General features: G+C 39.5%; 1 protein-coding gene across 6 annotated transcripts in view; it reads left to right on the top strand.

The window, feature by feature from the left end:
* Positions 1–21,470, top strand: part of LOC124776982 (mitochondrial dicarboxylate carrier-like) — a 153,011-nt gene that overhangs the window by 54,042 nt on the left and 77,499 nt on the right. For 5 of the 6 annotated variants that reach the window (XR_007015676.1, XM_047252223.1, XM_047252222.1 and 2 more), the window contains exons 4-6: positions 2,572–2,738; positions 11,539–11,746; positions 20,852–20,932. Coding sequence is in view for 4 of the 6 variants with exons in the window: in XM_047252223.1 (XP_047108179.1) it covers positions 2,572–2,738; positions 11,539–11,746; positions 20,852–20,932 (456 nt within the window). In the remaining 2 variants the exon portion in view is untranslated. Of the gene's footprint in view, positions 1–2,571; positions 2,739–11,538; positions 11,747–17,875; positions 18,103–20,851; positions 20,933–21,470 lie in introns of all 6 variants that reach the window. The other variant, XR_007015677.1, reaches the window with a different exon arrangement.

Genomic DNA, 21,470 nt, shown 5'->3' with positions numbered 1-21,470 from the left:
TTTCACAGAGGAAGACTGCACTGTAGTTCCCTCTCTAGATTGTCACACAGAAGACAAAATGGTAGATATCGAAATAGACGACAGAGGGATAGAGAAACAATTAAAATCGCTCAAAAGAGGAAAGGCCGCTGGACCTGATGGGATACCAGTTCGATTTTACACAGAGTACGCGAAGGAACTTGCCCCCCTTCTTGCAGCGGTGTACCGTAGGTCTCTAGAAGAGCGTAGCGTTCCAAAGGATTGGAAAAGGGCACAGGTCATCCCCGTTTTCAACAAGGGACGTCGAACAGATGTGCAAAACTATAGACATATATCTCTAACGTCGATCAGTTGTAGAATTTTGGAACACGTATTATGTTTGAGTATAATGACTTTTCTGGAGACTAGAAATCTACTCTGTAGGAACCAGCACGGGTTTCGATAAAGACGGTCGTGTGAAACCCAGCTCGCGCTATTCGTCCACGAGACTCAGAGGACCATAGACACGGGTTCCCAGGTAAATGCCGTGTTTCTTGACTTCCGCAAGGTGTTCAATACAGTTCCCCACATTCGTTTAATGAACAAAGTAAGAGCATATGGACTATCAGACCAATTGTGTGACTGGATTGAAGAGTTCCTAGATAACAGACCGCAGCATGTCATTCTCAATGGAGAGAAGTCTTCCGAAGTAAGAGTGATTTCAAGACTCATATCAGGTGTGCTGCAGGGGAGTGTCATAGGACCGTTGCTATTCACAATATACATAAATGACCTTGTGGATGACATTGGAAGTTCACTGACGCTTTTTGCAGATGATGCTGTGGTGTGTATCGAGAGGTTGTAACAATGGGAAATTGTACTGAAATGCAGGAGGATCTGCAGCGAATTGACGCATGGTGCAGGGAATGGCAATTGAATCTCATTGTAGACAATTGTAATGTGCTGCGAATACATAGAAAGATAGATCCCTTATCATTTACCTACAAAATAGCAGGTCAACAACTGGAAGCAGTTAATTCCATAAATTATCTGGGAGTACGCATTAGGAGTGATTTAAAATGGAATGATCATATAAAGTTGATCGTCGGTAAAGCAGATGCCAGACTGAGATTCATTGGAAGAATCCTAAGGAAATGCAATCCGAAAACAAAGGAAGTAGGTTACAGTACTCTTGTTCGCCCACTGCTTGAATACTGCTCAGCAGTGTGGGATCCGTACCAGGTAGGGTTGATAGAAGAGATAGAGAAGATCCAACGGAGAGCAGCGCACTTCATTACAGGATAATTTAGTAATCGCGAGAGTGTTACGGAGATGATAGATAAACTCCAGTTGAGGACTCTGCAGGAGAGACGCTCAGTAGCTCAGTACGAGCTTTTGTTAAAGTTTCGAGAACATACCCTCACCGAAGAGTCAAGCAGTATATTGCTCCCTCCTATGTATATCTCGCAAAGAGACTATGAGGATAAAATCAAAGAGATTAGAGCCCACACAGAAGCATACCAACAATCCTTCTTTCCACGAACAATACGAGACTGGAATAGAAGGGAGAACCGATAGAGGTATTCAAGGTACCCTCCGCCACACACCGTCAGGTGGCTTGCGGAGTATGGATGTAGATGTAGAAAAGTGCGGAGGTGGCCAGGAATCAATGTGTGTCTCAGAGGTGCATTCCCATGGAGAGCAGGGAGTTGTATCTTGTTCTGAGATAATTTAGGGATGTTGGACACCTCTCATCACCATCAGAGGCAATTTGGCGGCTGTGCATTATTGCGACAGGTTTCTCCAACTTATTGTCCAACTCTACCACCAGTATTCTATCAATAGGTTTATCCTTGAAGATAATAATGGACAAGCATATTACACCTACTTAGTGGACAATTTCCTCCAGGAGGCAGTAATCAACCAAATGGATTGATCTCAATTATTTGTAGATATGACATGAACCTAACTGAGCATGTTTGAGGGAAGTTGAAATGTGCATGGGATAGAGCAACACAGCAACAGAAGTTACAGTATTTAGATTTTTATTTCGTAAGGTTTATTCTTTCATTTAATGTTCACCTTGACTACAAGCTTGTATGTGTTTGCGGATATTTATGTGGTGCAAAACTTTTTTGTTCACTTTTTTTTTTAGAAATGTTTTCGAACAAAATATTCGGTTGACATGTTCAACATTGTAATAGTTTTTGTGAATATGGTCAGTGGAACATGACAATAAGTTACTAATGAGTATGATGTCATTTAAATATCATTATGTTGTTTGGAGTTTTAATAATGGATACTCTTAAATGTTATAAGATTATTTTCAGTAAAAAAAGTGAATACTGAATGCTCTGGTTTCGAAATTGGAGATTCACTTGATGGCAAAAGGAAAACTTTTTTCCTAAATACCAGAGTGTGGTTGTTCCCTTTCCATACTGCTTGTGATCTGTTTCATGCCTGATGATAGCTTTTTCATTTTTTATGTTTTTAATCTTTTCTTGTTGCAATTTGGAACTTATCTTTTACCATTAGTTGGAGGCACCTGTGGAGTAATTATCTATTAGTACTATAGATGCATTGACAGCTTATGCGAAACCTAACTGATTTCAGGCTGTGAAGCAACGCATGGACCCTAAAGGAAATAATGTTCCTTTCCACCTTAAAATAGGAATAGCAGCAGTTGGTGGTACAATTGGTGGTTTCATTGGAACACCAGCAGATGTAATAAATGTTCGTATGCAGAATGATATGAAACTTCCTCGAAACCAAAGGAGAAAGTTAGTATGTTTTTATAATGCACACAAATTTGATTATTTCCTTGACAATATGTAACTATGAGACAATGTTTTGTATAGCACCATCAATATGTTACTGTGTTTTCATGACTTTTTTAGCTGTTATCCCTAACTAAAGTAATAAATGAAAAGCACTAATTCACTTTTGTTCTACAGTATTACTTTTATTGTGTTAACCGGTTTTTGGCTTACAGGGCTATCTTCAGACATTTACTGTGTATTGTCACCAAAGAGGTTACAATGTTTGTAAGTGACATTGGAAAAGAAGTTACACATCTAGATTGAAGAAGAAACATACAGTAAATAACATCTTTGAGAGTGTGGTGTCACCGCCAGACACCACACTTGCTAGGTGGTAGCCTTTAAATCGGCCGCGGTCCGTTAGTATACGTTGGACCCGCGTGTCGCCACTATCAGTGATTGCAGACCGAGCGCCGCCACACGGCAGGTCTAGAGAGACTTCCTAGCACTCGCCCAGCTGTACAGCCGACTTTGCTAGCGATGGTTCACTGACAAAATACGCTCTCATTTGCCGAGATGATAGTTAGCATAGCCTTCAGCTACGTCATTTGCTACGACCTAGCAGGGCGCCATTACCAGTTACTATTGATGCTGTAAAACATGTACCGCCAAGAGCGATGTTCACCAATTACGGATTAAAGTAAAGTATTCCAGCAGCTATGTACGTTTTTTGTTAGTCTCGTTTCCTTGACCTGTTCCAGACCTCACGCCAGCCTGCGTGAGCTAAAACGCATGCCTTTCGGCTTCCTCTCATAGTGGGTTGGCTCTCTTGCCAATCCACAACAGAGAGTGTGGTGGTAATGCAGTGCAAAAAGTAAAAATTTGGACAGTAAATAAATATAAAGGGAGTAAACAGGAAAAAAGCATTAACACAAAACTGGAAAAGTATTTGAATCTTGTCAGGTGCATTTTGGTAACATTTGAGTGCTGCTATATTTTTAATTCACCTGACAATGGTGCAAAATGAGACACTCAAAGATAACCTGATTGGCAGTAGTATTACGTCGCTCCAGTCTCAAATACGGGTTAATCAAATTGGATTTCATTAGCATTTTCATTTGATTTAAGTTCTGGTTGTGGTCAAAACAATAAACACAATTAATTAATTCATCATTTGTAAGCCTAAATATGCACTTTGCTTACCAAGTCCATCTTCAGCACCAGATTTATTTAGTACATTGATTTATCTCCTAACCAATTCCATGGCACATGTTGTTGTTTGTTGTTGTTGTGGTCTTCAGTCCTGAGACTGGTTTGATGCAGCTTACCATGCTACTCTATCCTATGCAAGCTCCTTCATCTCCCAGTACCTACTGCAACCTACATCCTTCTGAATCTGCTTAGTTTATTCCTCTCTTGGTCTCCCTCTACGATTTTTACCCTCCACACTGCCCTCCAATGCTAAATTTGTGATCCCTTGATGCCTCAGAACATGTCCTACCAACCGATCCCTTCTTCTAGTCAAGTTGTGCCACAAACTTCTCTTCTCCCCAATCCTGTTCAATACCTCCTCATTAGTTACGTGATCCACCCACCTAATCTTCAACATTCTTCTGTAGCACCACATTTCGAAAGCTTCTATTCTCTTCTTGTCCAAACTATTTATCGTCCATGTTTCACTTCCATATATGGCTACACTCCATACAAATACTTTCAGAAACGACTTAAATCTATACTCGATGTTAACAAATTTCTCTTCTTCAGAAACACTTTCCTTGCCATTGCCAGTCTACATTTTATATCCTCTCTACTTTGACCATCATCAGTTATTTTGCTCCCCAAATAGCAAAACTCCTTTATTACTTTATGTGTCTCATTTCCTAATCTAATTCCGTCAGCATCACCCGACTTAATTCGACTACATTCCATTATCCTCATTGTGCTTTTGTTGATGTTCATTTTATATCCTCCTTTCAAGACACTGTCCATTCCGTTCAACTGCTCTTCCAAGTCCTTTGCTGTCTCTGACAGAATTACAATGGCACATAGCATAATAAAATGTGAATCTTAGCATTTATAGAAAACTTCCTCTCCAAACAGCTGATGTTTGCAAAAAAAAGTAGAGGGGAAAGGTTAGAAAACTGATGCTAAAAGCACAGTTTTCTTTTGGAGAGGAAAAATTTTCTTGGAGAAAGAAAATAAATTGAAGCAACAATAACTTTGCAAAAACTAAAAGGTTTTTTGGGAGCCTATAGAGTACTGTACATGGATATGGTCATTTAGTTTTTTGGTTAATGCCAAGCTTTGCAGAAAACTGAAGAAGTGAGATAGTCCTCAAGTTTTATCACTGAGGGAGCAGTGCTGAGAAAAATACTACTCTCATTAAAATTACTTTAAAATAGGAAAGTTGAGAAATTGATAACAAATATTAACAAATATTATATTTAAGGAGAGAAATGGTAGGATGAAGTTAGTGATACCAAGTAATGTGTGGCAATGATCTTTACTTCAGTTACAAATTCTGGGCTGTGGTCAGTACATAAAATTATTCACTGGTACACTCCTGGAAATTGAAATAAGAACACCGTGAATTCATTGTCCCAGGAAGGGGAAACTTTATTGACACATTCCTGGGGTCAGATACATCACATGATCACACTGACAGAACCACAGGCACATAGACACAGGCAACAGAGCATGCACAATGTCGGCACTAGTACAGTGTATATCCACCTTTCGCAGCAATGCAGGCTGCTATTCTCCCTTGGAGACGATCGTAGAGATGCTGGATGTAGTCCTGTGGAACGGCTTGCCATGCCATTTCTACCTGGCGCCTCAGTTGGACCAGCGTTCGTGCTGGACGTGCAGACCGCGTGAGACGACGCTTCATCCAGTCCCAAACATGCTCAATGGGGGACAGATCCGGAGATCTTGCTGGCCAGGGTAGTTGACTTACACCTTCTAGAGCACGTTGGGTGGCACGGGATACATGCGGACGTGCATTGTCCTGTTGGAACAGCAAGTTCCCTTGCCGGTCTAGGAATGGTACAACGATGGGTTCGATGACAGTTTGGATGTACCGTGCACTATTCAGTGTCCCCTCGACGATCACCAGTGGTGTACGGCCAGTGTAGGAGATCGCTCCCCACACCATGATGCCGGGTGTTGGCCCTGTGTGCCTCGATCGTATGCAGTCCTGATTGTGGCGCTCACCTGCACGGCGCCAAAAACGCATACGACCATCATTGGCACCAAGGCAGAAGCGACTCTCATCGCTGAAGACGACACGTCTCCATTCGTCCCTCCATTCACGCCTGTCGCGACACCACTGGAGGCGGGCTGCACGATGTTGGGGCGTGAACGGAAGACGGCCTAACGGTGTGCGAGACCGTAGCCCAGCTTCATGGAGACGGTTGCGAATGGTCCTCGCCGATACCCCAGGAGCAACAGTGTCCCTAATTTGCTGGGAAGTGGCGGTGCGGTCCCCTACGGCACTGCGTAGGATCCTACGGTCTTGGCGTACATCCGTGCGTCGCTGCGGTCCGGTCCCAGGTCGACGGGCACGTGCACCTTCCGCCGACCACTGGCGACAACATCGATGTACTGTGGAGACCTCACGCCCCACGTGTTGAGCAATTCGGCGGTACGTCCACCCAGCCTCCCGCATGCCCACTATACGCCCTCGCTCAAAGTCCGTCAACTGCACATACAGTTCACGTCCACGCTGTAGCGGCATGCTACCAGTGTTAAAGACTGCGATGGAGCTCCGTTTGCCACGACAAACTGGCTGACACTGACGGCGGCGATGCACAAATGCTGCGCAGCTAGCGCCATTCGACGGCCAACACCGCGGTTCCTGGTGTGTCCGCTGTGCCGTGCGTGTGATCATTGCTTGTACAGCCCTCTCGCAGTGTCCGGAGCAAGTATGGTGGGTCTGACACACCGGTGTCAAAGTGTTCTTTTTTCCATTTCCAGGAGTGTATTTTGTCTGAGAGTATGGAAGACATTTTTGGAAATAAAATAGCAGCGGCAGTGTAGTAACACATATAAGGCAACACAAACACACAATTGACAGTTTTTATTGATACGGAACATGATACTACAGTAAATTTGCAAATCAAAAACCCAAAGAGCTACCCCAAGAGAAAAGTACAGTCACAAGCAGAGTAACTCACATTCGCAAAGCACAGTTATGTAGGCAGTATCAAAGCTAGTGAGGGGCAGCTGAATGATAGGAGAGAGCTGGCTTAAATGCTGGCAGATAGTATGTTGGCTAATCACTATAGGTGTACTGCTTCCAGAACTGGTGAGGATTGAATTGGAGTATTATAGGCATCAAATGGCAGGTTGGAGGGCTCAGGAACTAATTATGGCCACCAGTGTAATGGTGCTGGGCCTTAATGAAGCAACTTGAGGATATCTGCACAGAGCAACATTCGTATAACCAATCTTGGTGCACTGAGCTCAGTTGTGAGCAAAATAATGCCATCTTTGAAAATCAGGCAGTGCCCTAAGGAAAAATATTTATACACAGGGACATTCTGGCCACCAATGTAATATGTAGCTGGGGATATACGGCCTAATTGCTTCAGTGCCTACAGCATTGCAGACGTGGGTGCTGGTTACAGGGAAGGAGTCTATCATCAATTGGACTTCATCATCCAAAAGAGTACATAATATTTCTTCAGTGTCAAGTGATAGATGTGAGCCCATAGGTAAACGTGGTAATGCATCAGTGTTTGCATGTTGTGACAGAGTGAAAATGAATTTCATAGTTATATTGACTCAACCTGTGCTGTCTTATCCAGTAGCTGAGGAGGTGGTCCAAACAATGAAATAAGTGGTTTATGGTCTGCTACGAGACGGAACCTAACTCCATACAGGATTACATGGAATTACAGCTGGGGCCTCTTTCTTGATCTATGAATAATTTGGCTAGGATGGATTCAGTGTTTTAGATATGAAAGCTATTGGGCATTCTCACCTGTCAGTGTCACAGTGTGACATATTGGAAGGCATCGGAGGTAAGTAGAAGTTGCTTGCTTAGTTGGAAAGTAACCAAGTATGGGGCAGAAGTTTTTGTTTTGTTTTTGTTTTAAGCATGTATAATGCCTTTTTTCACTTATCTGACCAAAGGAAGGGGGTCCCTTTGTGACTTAGTGCACTTAGAGGATATGAAATTTGTCCACTTGTGCAATGAGTTTAGTGTCGTAAGTTACTTTTCCCTAAAGGTCTGTAATTCTTTTATGTTGGTTGGTCACAGAAGTGTTTTGATCGCAGCAATATGTTTGTTGGTTAGCAGTTTTGTTTTGAGATTGTATGGCTGAGACATTCAATAGATGGGTGAAAATAATTGGCTTTTGTAAGTTACATTTGAGACCAGCCTCTTGCAGGACTTGGTAAAGAATTTGTAGAGTTTGTAAGTGTCACCGTCTCATAGCACTGCTGGACAAGGCTGTCGTCTAAGTTAAGCAACAAGGAACTGGCTGCATTAGTTGCCCCAAGTGTGCGGGCTATACCAAAAGCCAATTGCTTATATCTGAATAGTCTGAAAGGTGTGTTAAATATCCACAAGTTGCTGGGATGTTTAGTCCAGCTTCTGCTGGAGGTATGTGCTGGAAGTACTGGCCGACTGGGAGTATAGCCAGTAATTCCTCAAGCCATGGAATAGGATGTGTATCTATGATGGTTTGAGCATTTACAGTAGCCTAAAAATACTCCCACAGAGGTGCAATTTTTGTTAATGTTATTCGTGATTGTCATGAAAGGTATTGCCCTCTGACTCGATTACTTCTGAAGTCATTAATATGTTAGTTCCAGTTTTACTTGCTCTCACAGAGTGATCGGTATGGGTCTAGCAAGAAAACATTGAGGACATTCCAATGGCTTTATGGTAATATCTATTTCAAAGTTACTCTCAGGAATTCACTACAAATCTGTTCTAATTTTGGAAAGGAGCCTATTCTAAAACACAATTTAATGAATCACTAATGACAGAATCAAATGAAGAGAAGACGTCCAGACTGAAAAGATTTTGTGCTACTGTGCTATTTGCCACTAGAAGAGTTACATGATGATTGACATTTTTATATGAGGCTTTATGTTGTAAATTCACTTGTGATGCGTCGTTTAGTGCTGGTCAATCTTGAGTCACTTAATTGTTGGTAAGTTGGAACATTGATCAGAGGGGCGACGGCCCTGTGTCCTCTTGAAATTTTATCGACTGATTCCCAATACATGTAGTAATAAACAAATTGTTTGACCCTGCTAATTTGGAATTAGCAACTGTCTGGATGGCGTTAATATTCATTGTTAATAACATTTTACTGTGTGTATGTTGTGTGCTAGTACAACAACTTTTAACATAACCTTCTCATTGAAATTTATTGCAGACATCCTATCTGTGAGAATGGTTTATCCTGATATGCTGAGAAAAACATTCTGGGCAAGAAGGAAGTGACTGTTAGCTTTGATTGAGATATTTTGTTGTAATTAAGTGTCTTTTTCTCGGACAATGCTGGGCACTTAACTGTTCATATGTTTGTAACTGCTCAGAGTGTCGGCTGCCCCATGTCCAATTGAAATTTTATGAGTTGATTCCCAATATGTAAAGAAATAAATGAATTGTTTGTCCCTGCTAATTTGGAGCTCTCTAGATGACATTAATATGCATCGCTATTTAATTTCACTGGTTTGTAAATTGTGTGCTAGTACAACAACCATTTGTAATGTGACTTTCTCGATGACCGTTATTGCAGGCTGCCCATCTGTGAGGGCAATTTATCCTGATATTCTGTGAAAAACATAGTTGGCAAGAAGAAAGAGGTTGTTAGCTTGTTCTAGCACCTGCTGTGAGTGAGGTCCAGAGGAAAAAGTTCACAGTTTGCTGCAAATAAACACTGTTTCCTGGTTGTTAGGCTTGAATGTAACTGAATGAGGAAGTTTGTCGATGTCCATACTCCATTTGCACTACTGCATTGTTGGTCCAACTTTCCAATTGCCTGCCTGCCGCCTAGGCAATTTCAAAGGAATGTGCAATCTGTAAGATCTCCTCCAAAGATGGATCAACAAACTGGAAGGCTTACTGATGAACTTTTCTGTCATGGGCTGACAGAATAATGGCATCCCTAACTATTGAACTGATGTAGTACTCCTTATGCAAGGCCTACACAAACTGAACTTGCAACTTAGCCACGGCAGTTATGCTACCCAGGCAAGGTATGACTGATTAGGCTACTTGTGATAGTGGTAAAACTCTACCCACACAAAAGTGATGAGTGTCTTGATGGTATTATTTGAGTGTTGAAGCACAGTTCGTACATATCAAAACACAGTCCACGTGTTGTGAGCAACCAAACATGTCACCACCTCTGTAATAACTCACGTAAGGAAACAGAAACACGCAACAGGCGGTTTTTATTGAGACTGAACGTGATGTTACAGTAAGTGTGTAAATCACAAGTCCATAGAGCTGTACAGTGAGAGAAGCACTGTAACAAGAGAGTAACACACATTCGCTGAATACAGTTATGTGGGCCGTATCAAATCTGGGGAGTGGCGATTGGACGATAGGAGAACCAATAGACGATACATTGGCTGGTCACTGTGGCAATGGTGGAGGCAATGCCAGTGGTGTGCCTGATGAGATCCTGCCATCAGATGGTAGATGGTGCACTCGTGTGTGCCAGTCCCATACCGGGCATGCAACTGCAGCACTATGTAGCATTGTAGCTGCTATTGGTACATTGTGATAACATTTGGAAGTTGTGGTAAAGCAGTTGCATTACTGCAGGCAGTGGCCATTTTACCTCTGAAGATGTCTCCTGCAGTCAGAGATGAAACATCAGAAAATAGTTTCATATACTGACCACAGTATGTCAACCTGGAAATTTTAACTAAGGGAAAAGTGTCAATAATGCATTTGAAGAAAATTCAGTAGTGTTATCACAAAAAAGAAAGGCTGGGCACAACAGTAATGTAATCCACTAAAATAGAACATTTATAACTGTATCCAAACTCTCTGGGAAGCAGGTAGCAATATTATTGCAATAACTTTGGACTATGTTATAGTTTTACATAAAGCGAACAGTGTGTGAATTTCTGCGTGATGAAGGAGGCACAATACCTAAACATATAAACAAGAAACACTATTTTCTGACTTAGCATCTGAAAATTAGAAGATTCATATTTTTTGATTGCAGTAAGACCACAAGAGTTCTCTTAGTTCTTCACTTTTCATAAGCATCAACATAAGTTTATCTTCTTTCTTTTTTTAATGTGGGTACCACACAACTTAGAGTGCAATCAATCTCACACAATCAACTATGATAAGTCATTTGCTGAATAATTCAGATCTGTTGTTAGCTACTTAGTTATTTTCGTGTCTTGTGGATCATGTTCACAATAGTTCTCTGTTAAGTGTTTCAGAAGGATTTATATTATTTGTCAGCAAGATTAATGCAGGAGGAAAATATTTGTGTGGGTGCACAATGTTCTCTTTTTGTGGTAGTCATATTAAATTGTGAACAATCATTGAATTTATGAACACTAATTTTGTTTATGTTATAATAAATTAGTAATGATTGTATCATAAAACTGCAGTTGTGACAGTAGGCCTATTGATGATTGTTACTTGCTTTTATTTAGTGGTTACTAAATTCTGAAGAATGTGCGGTTTTGTATGTGAAGTTGTTTCTTTTCCTGCTGATGAATTATGCATTCATTCATCATCTTTTTATGTGGTTGTATTCTAATCTAAAATTCTTAATATTGTACCTTATTTGCAGAATGCAATTTCATTGTGCTCTGTTTGCAAATATAGTTATCGACATGTATTTGACGGGCTGGCACGCATATACAAAGAAGAAGGCATGCGTGGACTTTTCTCAGGAGCGACTATGGCTACTGGTCGATCGATATTGATGACTGTGGGTCAACTAACTTTCTATGACCAGTGCAAAGGAATGCTAATGTATTATTTAGATCTCAAAGACAACATTAGCACCCACTTCCTAGCAAGCATTGTGGCGGTGAGTGCGTAATACCTGAGATGACATTTTTGTCTCTGTATATTAGTTAAACCATCTTTTTGTTTCTGTACAACATGGAAAGCATAGATTGCTACTCACCACACAGATGAGACGTTGAGCCAAAGACAGGCACAATGAAAAGAATACCAGAACTATATCCTTCAGACAAAATCCTCTGTCAGAAGTAGAAGTCTCACACATTTCTTGTAGTGGCCAGTTTTGCAGCTGTTGTATATAAATTGCAGATATTTCAAAGAAAATGCCTTTTTTGCATGCTGCACATCGAAATTTTTATTTTTATTTATGCACCCAGATGCGTTTTGCCTTTTCACCCACTGAAGATGCCTTCTAAAAAGGGCGAAATGCATCTGGATGCATAAATAAAAATAAAAATGTCGATGTGCAGCATGCAAAAAAGGCATTTTCTTTGAAAAAATTGCAATTTAGAAGTATCACACATTCACAGAACAACAAATCACCTGGACATGCTACTGCCTACAGTCACCAGAGCCTGAATGTGGAGTAGTTGCAGTGTTAATGTGTGAGAGTTCTGCTTCTGATAAGGGGCTTTGTTTAAAAGCTTATATATTTCTAGTATTCTTTTCACTGTGCCTGTCTGCGACTTAGCAGTCCATCCTTTCCATATTGTAGTTATTCTATCCTGGACTTTCTATTGTTTATTTTTGTTAATGTAATGTTTTATATAAACATTTTGTTGTGGTGTCCGTATGAAACCATACCAAAAAATGATAAATCTGTTAAGTGTAATAGCAAGATTAAAAACTTATAACAACATTGTAAAATGTTGTTTTATTTGACAGTGTGTGGTATTGGTTTCCAGCATCTTATGAAAAGTAAATACTTGTAAATTTATGTATTACTGCTGTATAGTTGTACATTGATAGTTATAGATAATAGCCTGCATGTTTAGGCAATACTATTATGATTGGTGTGCTGCTTTAGGAAGTGTTCCATTCTTTTGCTTTTTAAGTAACTTGCTGGACATATTTTGAAGTATTAGAAATGGCTTTTATTCTTATACATAATCATTAATAAATAAAAATAATAACAGTTGAGAGAACTTTGAGTTTCATGTGGAATGAGGTAACTCTTTCATCACCACGCTGAAATTGCATTAGAAAGGTCTGTTGCAGAGATCTGTATCTGCTTATGATGGTTTGAGTTTTCTGCAGATTTCAGAAGTCACAACACATGAATGTTGGAGATGATTCCTTGTGAGAGGCCTCTTGCTAATAAGCATGCTTGTCAAATCATGCCTCATGACTTATGTCAGCTTGACTAGAAAACTTTTCTGATCCACTCACATATGTAAATTACTTCCAAAATAATAATACGTAAAAAGCCATTCTTCCTCTTACACTAGTTGACTGCTGTTTTAGTCAGATACTTGAGACTAAATGTTTATGTTACTTTAGGTAGAATTCTATTAGCTGTCTACATACTGGTAAATTCAAAACATATTTAGTATGAACATAAATGTTAAGTAGAATTTACACCCCAGAGTGTGAATATTCTGATAAATTATAGCAGGAATGCTTGAGATAACCTCTTTGAATTTCATTTGGAATAAATGGAGCTTTGCATTTTCCTGCCCAACACCTATTGCACCAGTACAAAGAATTCCAGTCTGAACCCTAGACAGGGATGCTTTTAAAGCATAAAATGGGTCATCTTTTCAAATAGTTGTCGTGACAACTAAAAACAAATCGGAGCAAAAATGTACGCTATTGATATTATCATTTTTACCTTAATCTTTAGTTTGCTCTTAAGGGCTACTAATTTTCTCTCTCTTTGGTATATTTATATAGTATTAGGAAGTTATTTAAATAATTTTGGGAATAAAAGTAACCATTGACCAGACAGTTTATAGTCGAAAGGCACATAAACAAGACAGAACTTTTGTAGGCCTTGGGTAAACACTTTTTCAGAGTTATGGAGTGCACATACATATACCTGGGCACATGACGACGTAACTGTGTACACGTACACAGAGTTCATCAGGTACATTACTCAGAGTTGTGATCCTCTGTGACAAATACAGTGGTGACCAGAGTGCATTAGTGATGTGTGTTTAATGTAGTTACCAGGCTTGGTAGGGTATATAAGGTGCATGAACTGCATCAGATGTTGAGTGACCACTGTGAAGAACTTGGAAATTCCATGTACTCATGTGAGATGGCATTATCAGAATCTAGCATAGTTTGCAAGGTCATAATTGTCAGTCTCCATTTGGCCTGCATATTGAATCATGCAGTATCAGCTTTTTGGGGAATTCAGATGCAACAGTTGCCCAATGTTGGACTGCATGGGAATGTGACGGCAGGCATATTCATTGTCAAGGTTCCCGTCGATTATGCCTGACAACCACAAGGGAAGATAGCTGTATTGTGCATCAAGCACATCATGACCTCTTTTCATCTGCACCTGCCATCCAAGAACAAGTAATGGACTTCATGCTACAAACAGTGTCATCCTACGCAATTGGTCAGAGACAAGCAACAGCCAGACTAGAGAATTACTGTCCCATGTCTCGGCTGCCATTAAAACCACAACACTAACGGCTGCATTTGGAATGGTGTCATGACTGGGGAGCATGGACTGCTAATTAATGACGACACATTGTACTCAGCAATGAACTGAGATTATGTTGTATCCCTCCCTGAAAGCAGTTGCTGAATGCAGATATTTGGGACTGAACTGCTCCTTTTAAGCCCATCCAGAGACAACCATTGTATGCCACTTGGAATGAAGTATACTGTGGGTGTGTTTCTATGTTGTGGCACCACTCACAGTGAGAGCAGAGTGATGGAAGTGCTGCCCGTAGTGTATGATTTGACTCATGGTTGATATCCTTAGAGACCTGTAAGAAATCATATTCCTTGTTGGTGTAGGAGGATGAGACAATTACAACACATACTTTTTCATTAACAGATGACACAGGTGTCTTTGTGGTTCATTCAACCATTCAGATTCATTCATTCATTAACATATCATTTCCCAAAAAACCCATAATGAGGAAGAACCTTTAGGGATGGAGATCGAATTAAGTTATTCATTAATAGACAGAAGCAGCCTCTGCAGACAGGTTCTGTAAAGTATACCAAAACCAAATTATGACTAGTGCTAATCTATTCACACTGCTAATTATGGGAATTACTTCTAGATTACTTTATTCATACATATGTATATTAGGAAATGTCCTATCAACTGAAAGGCCTAGTAATATTATCATAGACAAATTGGAGGTGTGTACTCTTGCCTTGTCATATATGAAATGACTGTAGGTCTTTTCATTAGTTGTTATGCCTCTAGAAAAATATTGTGCATATTATTCATAAATCTGTCATAAATTTGGTGGAAAAAGATTGGTCAAATAATTTGTGTTGCATAAAGTATACTGCATATTCCTGTTTTAATGTCATGCAGAGGCTCTGGATGTAACTGATGATTTCCAGAACTTCAAAATCAGTTGTTCTGTTTGCTCATGTACCCTGATAAGTGCAGCTATGCTTCATTACTACAGAAACAAAGATCACAGCTTGGGTGTGATGAGTTTTGTTGTGTCACTGACTGACACACACACACACACACACACACACACACACACACACACACACACACACACAAATTACTACAAAAAAATCTTAGGCTAATACATGAAATGAAATGGAAATGATGTGACAAATAGAATAGTGGATCACTCCAGCTTGTAGCTTATATGTTGGGGGAGGGTTGGATGGTGAGGATTGTAAATAAATACTCTGTTCTTCATTTATCTCCAGAATATAATATCTTTGATGGTAGAAGTGATAATAATGCCGTAAGAAAAGACACACAGCGTCTTATTTGTCAATTCATGACATATAACAAGGTGTCAAAACCCTGGAACTAGTGATGTGTTGGAGGGGAAGTGCAGGAGCAAGACAAAAAGTGTTTTCTGCACTTTCCATGTCCTTGAATTGAGATAAGAGCAGAAACATAATATATAAGTGCAGTGTGCAGTTACGTAACATTGGCACATCATTAGAATAGTACTTTTTAATGTTCTGGCAAATGTATATTGAATAAGTTCTGCAAGTGTTGTGCAGTTCATTCATGGACTGAATGCACTCTACTGTTGCTATTTTGGAATATTAATAGTAAAAGTAGTGACAGTTTAAGGTTATAAAATATTGAACTGCAAGCAATGCCATCTATTATTTGTTCATATTACTACATTATTTGGCTGTTCCCACATAATGATAATCTGAGACAATTCCATCTATGACAGCTCTTAGTACTATATTCTTTGATACTCTGCATGCAGTGGCGCTTAAAGACACTGTGACAGAAACAGGTACAGATATATGCCTGTGAAATTTGAAAAGGAAATGAAAGACTGAAAGAACACTAGTAACATGCTTCATTACAGCAACTGATGAAAGAGAGACAAGCAAAGATACAGACCATGAGTGCTTTTGGATGAATCTGGGAGAGACCATAGATTGTTCGAGTATGTTTGACAGTGCAATCCAGAGTCTGCTTTCTGACACGGACTATGGTGCCAATGTCATGAAGTGTGAAGAATGTATCGACACCTCAGGAAGGCACTTCTGAAGACAACTAGATAGACTGTAGATAGTTTGCCTTCATTGGTTGCACACCTGATATTTGCATTAGCTTCTCAGTCGCTATGGCAGCTCAATGACCTGTGACATTTACCATCAAACTTTCAGCCATCAGATTAGAGCTATTTTCTGCAGAAAGAGAGAAGTGATCTAGGTTTTTGGAGCAGTTTCAGTCTTCTATAGACTAAAAACATTCAATTTCTGGTACTGGCAGACACGTCTTCCTCTGAGGATACTTGGATGACAACTAAGGAGCTGTTGAAGGCATTCTATGTAGTGCTGATTGATATGAGGAAGTTAAATGAAACATGGTTTCTTGTTATGGAGACAAAACCTTGTAATTCAGGCGATTATGGTATATGCAAGTATAGGCTGTAGATGAAAACTGTGACGTGTGGAAGTATGGGTTGGTCCGGGGAGTGTGCTCGAGTGGCTGAGGCGGTCAAGGCAACAACTTGTGTCAAGCGGAAGATCCAGGTTTGAGTCCCAGCCTGTGAACAAATTTTCATTGTCACCAATGCATAATGCAGCCAAAACTCATCAATATTTACAAATGTGAACATTTTTCTCATAGTTAGAACTTTGTTTGTGGAGATAGAAGCCACCATCAACTTGCTACCAATCACACAGGTTGATTCAGTATTACTAACACCAAGCCATTTCTTAACTGACGAATGCCTGTCCACATTTCCCGCTTGTCCTGTACCCATTATATTGGAGGATCTTTGTTAAGAGGTGAGGGAAAGAAAAATGCTGCAAAATTACGTCATAAGGAGATGGAAGAAAGAATGTCTTCAGGAACTCAAGACACCATCGTGAAGCCCAGAATCCTCACAAGAAACCTTTCATATTCTGAGTGGGAAATATTGTTCTCTTACAGGAAGATACACAGCTGAGGCACATGTGAAGAGTGTACACATTAGTGAAAGACGATTGGAGAGAGATGGAGTAGTGCGAATCTTAGTTCTGAAGACACCTGTACTGTGCAATAGGACGTCCCATTTGAGATTGACAAGGATTGGGACGATGTTCAGGATCGTAGCTAAACACACTGTTCATTTTATGTCTTTGAGAGTAGAAGTAATAATAAAGCTGCAAGAAGAAATATGTGGTGGTTTTGTTTGTTAATCCATTATATAACAGGATTAATACTACATAATATTTTATAAAGAGGAATTATGAATTATTTTCATCAGTTTCAACAACACAAAATATTAATTACAGTGCTTTACATTACTTTGATGTTTCTGTTTGTGCCATATTTTTGTAGCAAATGCAACTTAATGTTATACAATCTTCAAGTAATTGCCTTTAGTTTGCAGTGTGAATGGACTAGTGCTAGTGGAAACTGGTTGTTAGTGTACTTTACAGAAGTATCTTCCAGTAGCTGCTTCTGCCTGTTACTTTATAACTTGATTTGTTTTCCACAGTCAGTGAAGGGATGGTAAAATTTGGAAAATTATCTACCTCTCATTAATAATATTTTGGTATTTCTTCTCAGCATCCAAATGGCAGTCAGGTTCTCTGCATCAAGTATCTGCAGTGTCACATACATAGCAGCTCCACTTCACCAGAGAACATGTTGCTTTCTGATTGGTCACAAGACTACTGTGGACTTGACAGACTGGTGGATCATGTTTCTAAAGTGATCCATCTGTTTCCAGATACTGTTTGTATATTGAACAGAGACCAGCTGCCTGCACAGCATCCAATTTAACTAGCCAAGAGGTCAGTTTAGAATCTTCTTATACCCTTTTTTCCCCTTACATAACTGCTTGTCTTCCTATCTCTCCACACTTTCTGACAGAGAACAAATGCATAATAAAAGATCATTGATGGAGAATTGTCCCAAAGCAATGTTAGATGTACGTGTTTTGCCAGATATTCAGAAGACCAGTTATTTCAATAGGAGGAAGACCTTAACAGCTGAACTTATTGTAATGTTGGTAAGAAAATAAAATACTACATTGTGTGCACAAAAATTTGTGAACGAGGAAATGTCTGGGAGCTGTGGGATTAGATTTTTGGAACCTCTTTGTTGAAGGTTTCTTACGACAGTTGATAGAGTACAATATGTTTGTTCTATCAGGACATTCTGATGTTTAAAATATTTATTAAGTTGAAGATGCTGCCTCTCACTTCAACACAAATGAATGTAGCCCTTATCTTTTGACAGTGCCAATGAATTAAATTTCAGTATGAATGCAGTGGTTTTTCCAGATCATCGTTTACTCTCCTCATGGCACTTCCTTCTTTCTATTTGTCTTTTGGTCTGGACTATCTATATTGTAAAAATTCCTGCAGGAATAACTTCCCTTTATGAAATTAAGTTTGTGAAGATCATGTTTTAGCTTTTGTATTTTGACAATAGTTAAGTGTTTCTATTGTGTGTGCCATATTTATCAACGACCTTACTGATTTGCAACACCGTGCAAGCATTTTGTGTATAAAGTGGTGATTGCTTTTTTAAGAGCTTTCACATCTCTCTTCATTTTTAGAGAATTTTTAAAATACAGTGTCCTGTTGTTGTCTTCTGCTGCTGCTGTTTGAACTGCTACTTTTTGTTGAGTACACTTAAGATTATTTTTCCTGAGAAGGTTTTTGTTCCATGATATGTATTCCTACCATTTGGACCATAATTAGTTTGCAATATCTGCAAAAGCAGATTCTTGTATAGGTGGGATGCTACTCCAGATACCACATCTAAACAATATAAGCCATTAATTCCAAAATGGCACAAGGCCACTTGTAGCACTATACAAGTTATTGGTGTCAGTGTAGTCATCCTAAGCTAGGTGTATCATTGACCTTCAGAACAGCACAAAATTCTTGACTTAGAGATATGTTGTAAAGGCAGTGATGTAGATAACAGCACAGGTCCTTGAACTAGAGCCATCCATACTTGCCATGTAATTGTGATTTTGTCCATGTACAGTTGAAGAAAAGACAGCAAGATACTGTTTACATACCATATCAGTGGGTTAAGATAATCCGGAAACTGCTAGTAATATAAGTATTGTTGATATTGAACAATGCATGACCATAGATTACAAAATCTTATTCTCCACTCTCATTAAGTACTGTAAGAAAAGAGTGACTGTGAGCAATACTACATGTAGTCTGATCACCTGTACATTTCATTTCAGGTAGGGATTCTTAATTATCAGTTGCTTAAATGTCTTTATGAAGAAGAAATACTAATAAAAGCTCCCAAGGTAAAGGACACTGGGAAGTACATAACAGCCAATGATCCTTAATATCACTGATATTTAGGAGAACTGATGGAGAAACACAGAATGTAAAAGGAGAAACATGCTAACTCATAAAGTGAAGTCTGGCACCCAGATTAAAAGTGTGAATGTATTGTCCACACTGTTGTCAAAACATTAAGAAAAATAAACTATGTTTCTAGCTTCTAGCTTTCTTTTGGCTCTCTTATTTTGAAGTTGTACAATCTGGAACACAATGACTTCCTTTAATATTTTTTCACACTTAAACCATTCATTCTATTTCAGTGATATGAAACACACACACACACACACACACACACACACACACACACACACACACACACACACACACACACACACACATTGATGCAGGCACAACTCCACAACTCACACACACATGACCACTGTCTTTGGCTGCTGAGGCAGTGGTCATGTGTGTGTGAGAGTTGTGCTTTTGCTAATGTGCATGTGTTCTCCTCCTTAGAAGAAGACTGGAAGCTTAGATGTGTAACAGTCTTTTTGTTGTGCCCATCTGTGACTCAGTGTCTTCTCTATGTGGTGATTAGCAATCTAGGCTTTTCAGAGATATACAAAAATAATTGATTTTTTTCAGAAGTAAGGTTGCTGGACTTGTGCTGTTCTGGAAGTCATGACTTCAGTTGTTTCAACCGAATGTCAGTTCATTTCCTTGAAGCAGAGTTATTTCATGTGTGAAATACAGAGGTTTCAGGGAAGGGACTTCTGAAATAATTAATAATTATCATCATCAACAAATTCTCAGCTGCAACTGGTTGACTGTAGTTTTCTTTACCAAGCACAGTATCACAATATTCAAGACACTTTGTGTGTGTTTATGAGGAGTTGGTTTCAAATCTCCTTCCAGCCAGTGGATCGAGATTTTCTGTTTTTCCATAAATTGTTGTCGGCAAATGCTGCTGAGGTCCTCAAATAGGTCAGCACTGGCTTTCCTCCTCCATCTGAGTAAGTGCTCCCACACCTTCACGTCAATGAGGCATTAAACTCGAATCTTGCTCCTTTCCCCCTGTAATCCACAAACAATTTTTTACACTTTTGGCTTGAGTGTGTTGTGCAGTTTGTTTTTGTGGTTTCCTTTAAATGTGGTATAACATTTTGTTGCTGCATGATATATATTTTCTAGAAATGCATAAATTTGTAAAATGTATTAAACAAGCAACATTGTACTTGTGTTATCATTCGGTCAATATTTCTTGTTTACATTTTTACAGGGAGCGGTGGCTACTACACTAACTCAACCTATTGATGTGCTCAAAACACGTACTATGAATGCCCGACCAGGAGAATTTAAGGTACAATGCCAAATATATAAGGTGCAGTGAATGTTCCTGTTTGTTTGAATATTCAGCTTGTCTCTCTATTTATTACCAGAACGGGTTGTGAGTCGTGCATGGGTAGCTCAGATGATAGAGCACTTGCCCGTGAAAGGCAAAGGTCCCGAGTTCAAGTCTCGGTCCAGCACACAGTTTTAATCTATCAGGAAGTTTCATATCAGTGCACACTCTGCTGCAGAGTGAAAATCTCAGCCTCATTTCTAGTTGTGTTCTGTATTCAGTGACTACCACTGACATTGTGCACAGCAGCATTGATGTGTACATATGAGAAAATAAACTTTTGGAATTCCATATTGCAAAAATCAACAGCTGCAGCTAAATATTTATTTATTTTTATGTGAACACAATTTGGGCTTTGTCCATTTTCAGCGCAACAGATCTTTCACATAGAGCGTAATTACTATTGATCCAAAAGCATCACTGTTGTCTTGTTGTAAATCGAAAAACACATGAATTGTGACAGTCTCTCGTAGCATGCAGTGTCAGTACCTAGGGA

Source organism: Schistocerca piceifrons, chromosome 2 (assembly GCF_021461385.2).
Source record: "Schistocerca piceifrons isolate TAMUIC-IGC-003096 chromosome 2, iqSchPice1.1, whole genome shotgun sequence".
Taxonomy (NCBI): domain Eukaryota; kingdom Metazoa; phylum Arthropoda; class Insecta; order Orthoptera; family Acrididae; genus Schistocerca; species Schistocerca piceifrons.
This window is presented reverse-complemented; position numbering and strand designations above follow the sequence as displayed.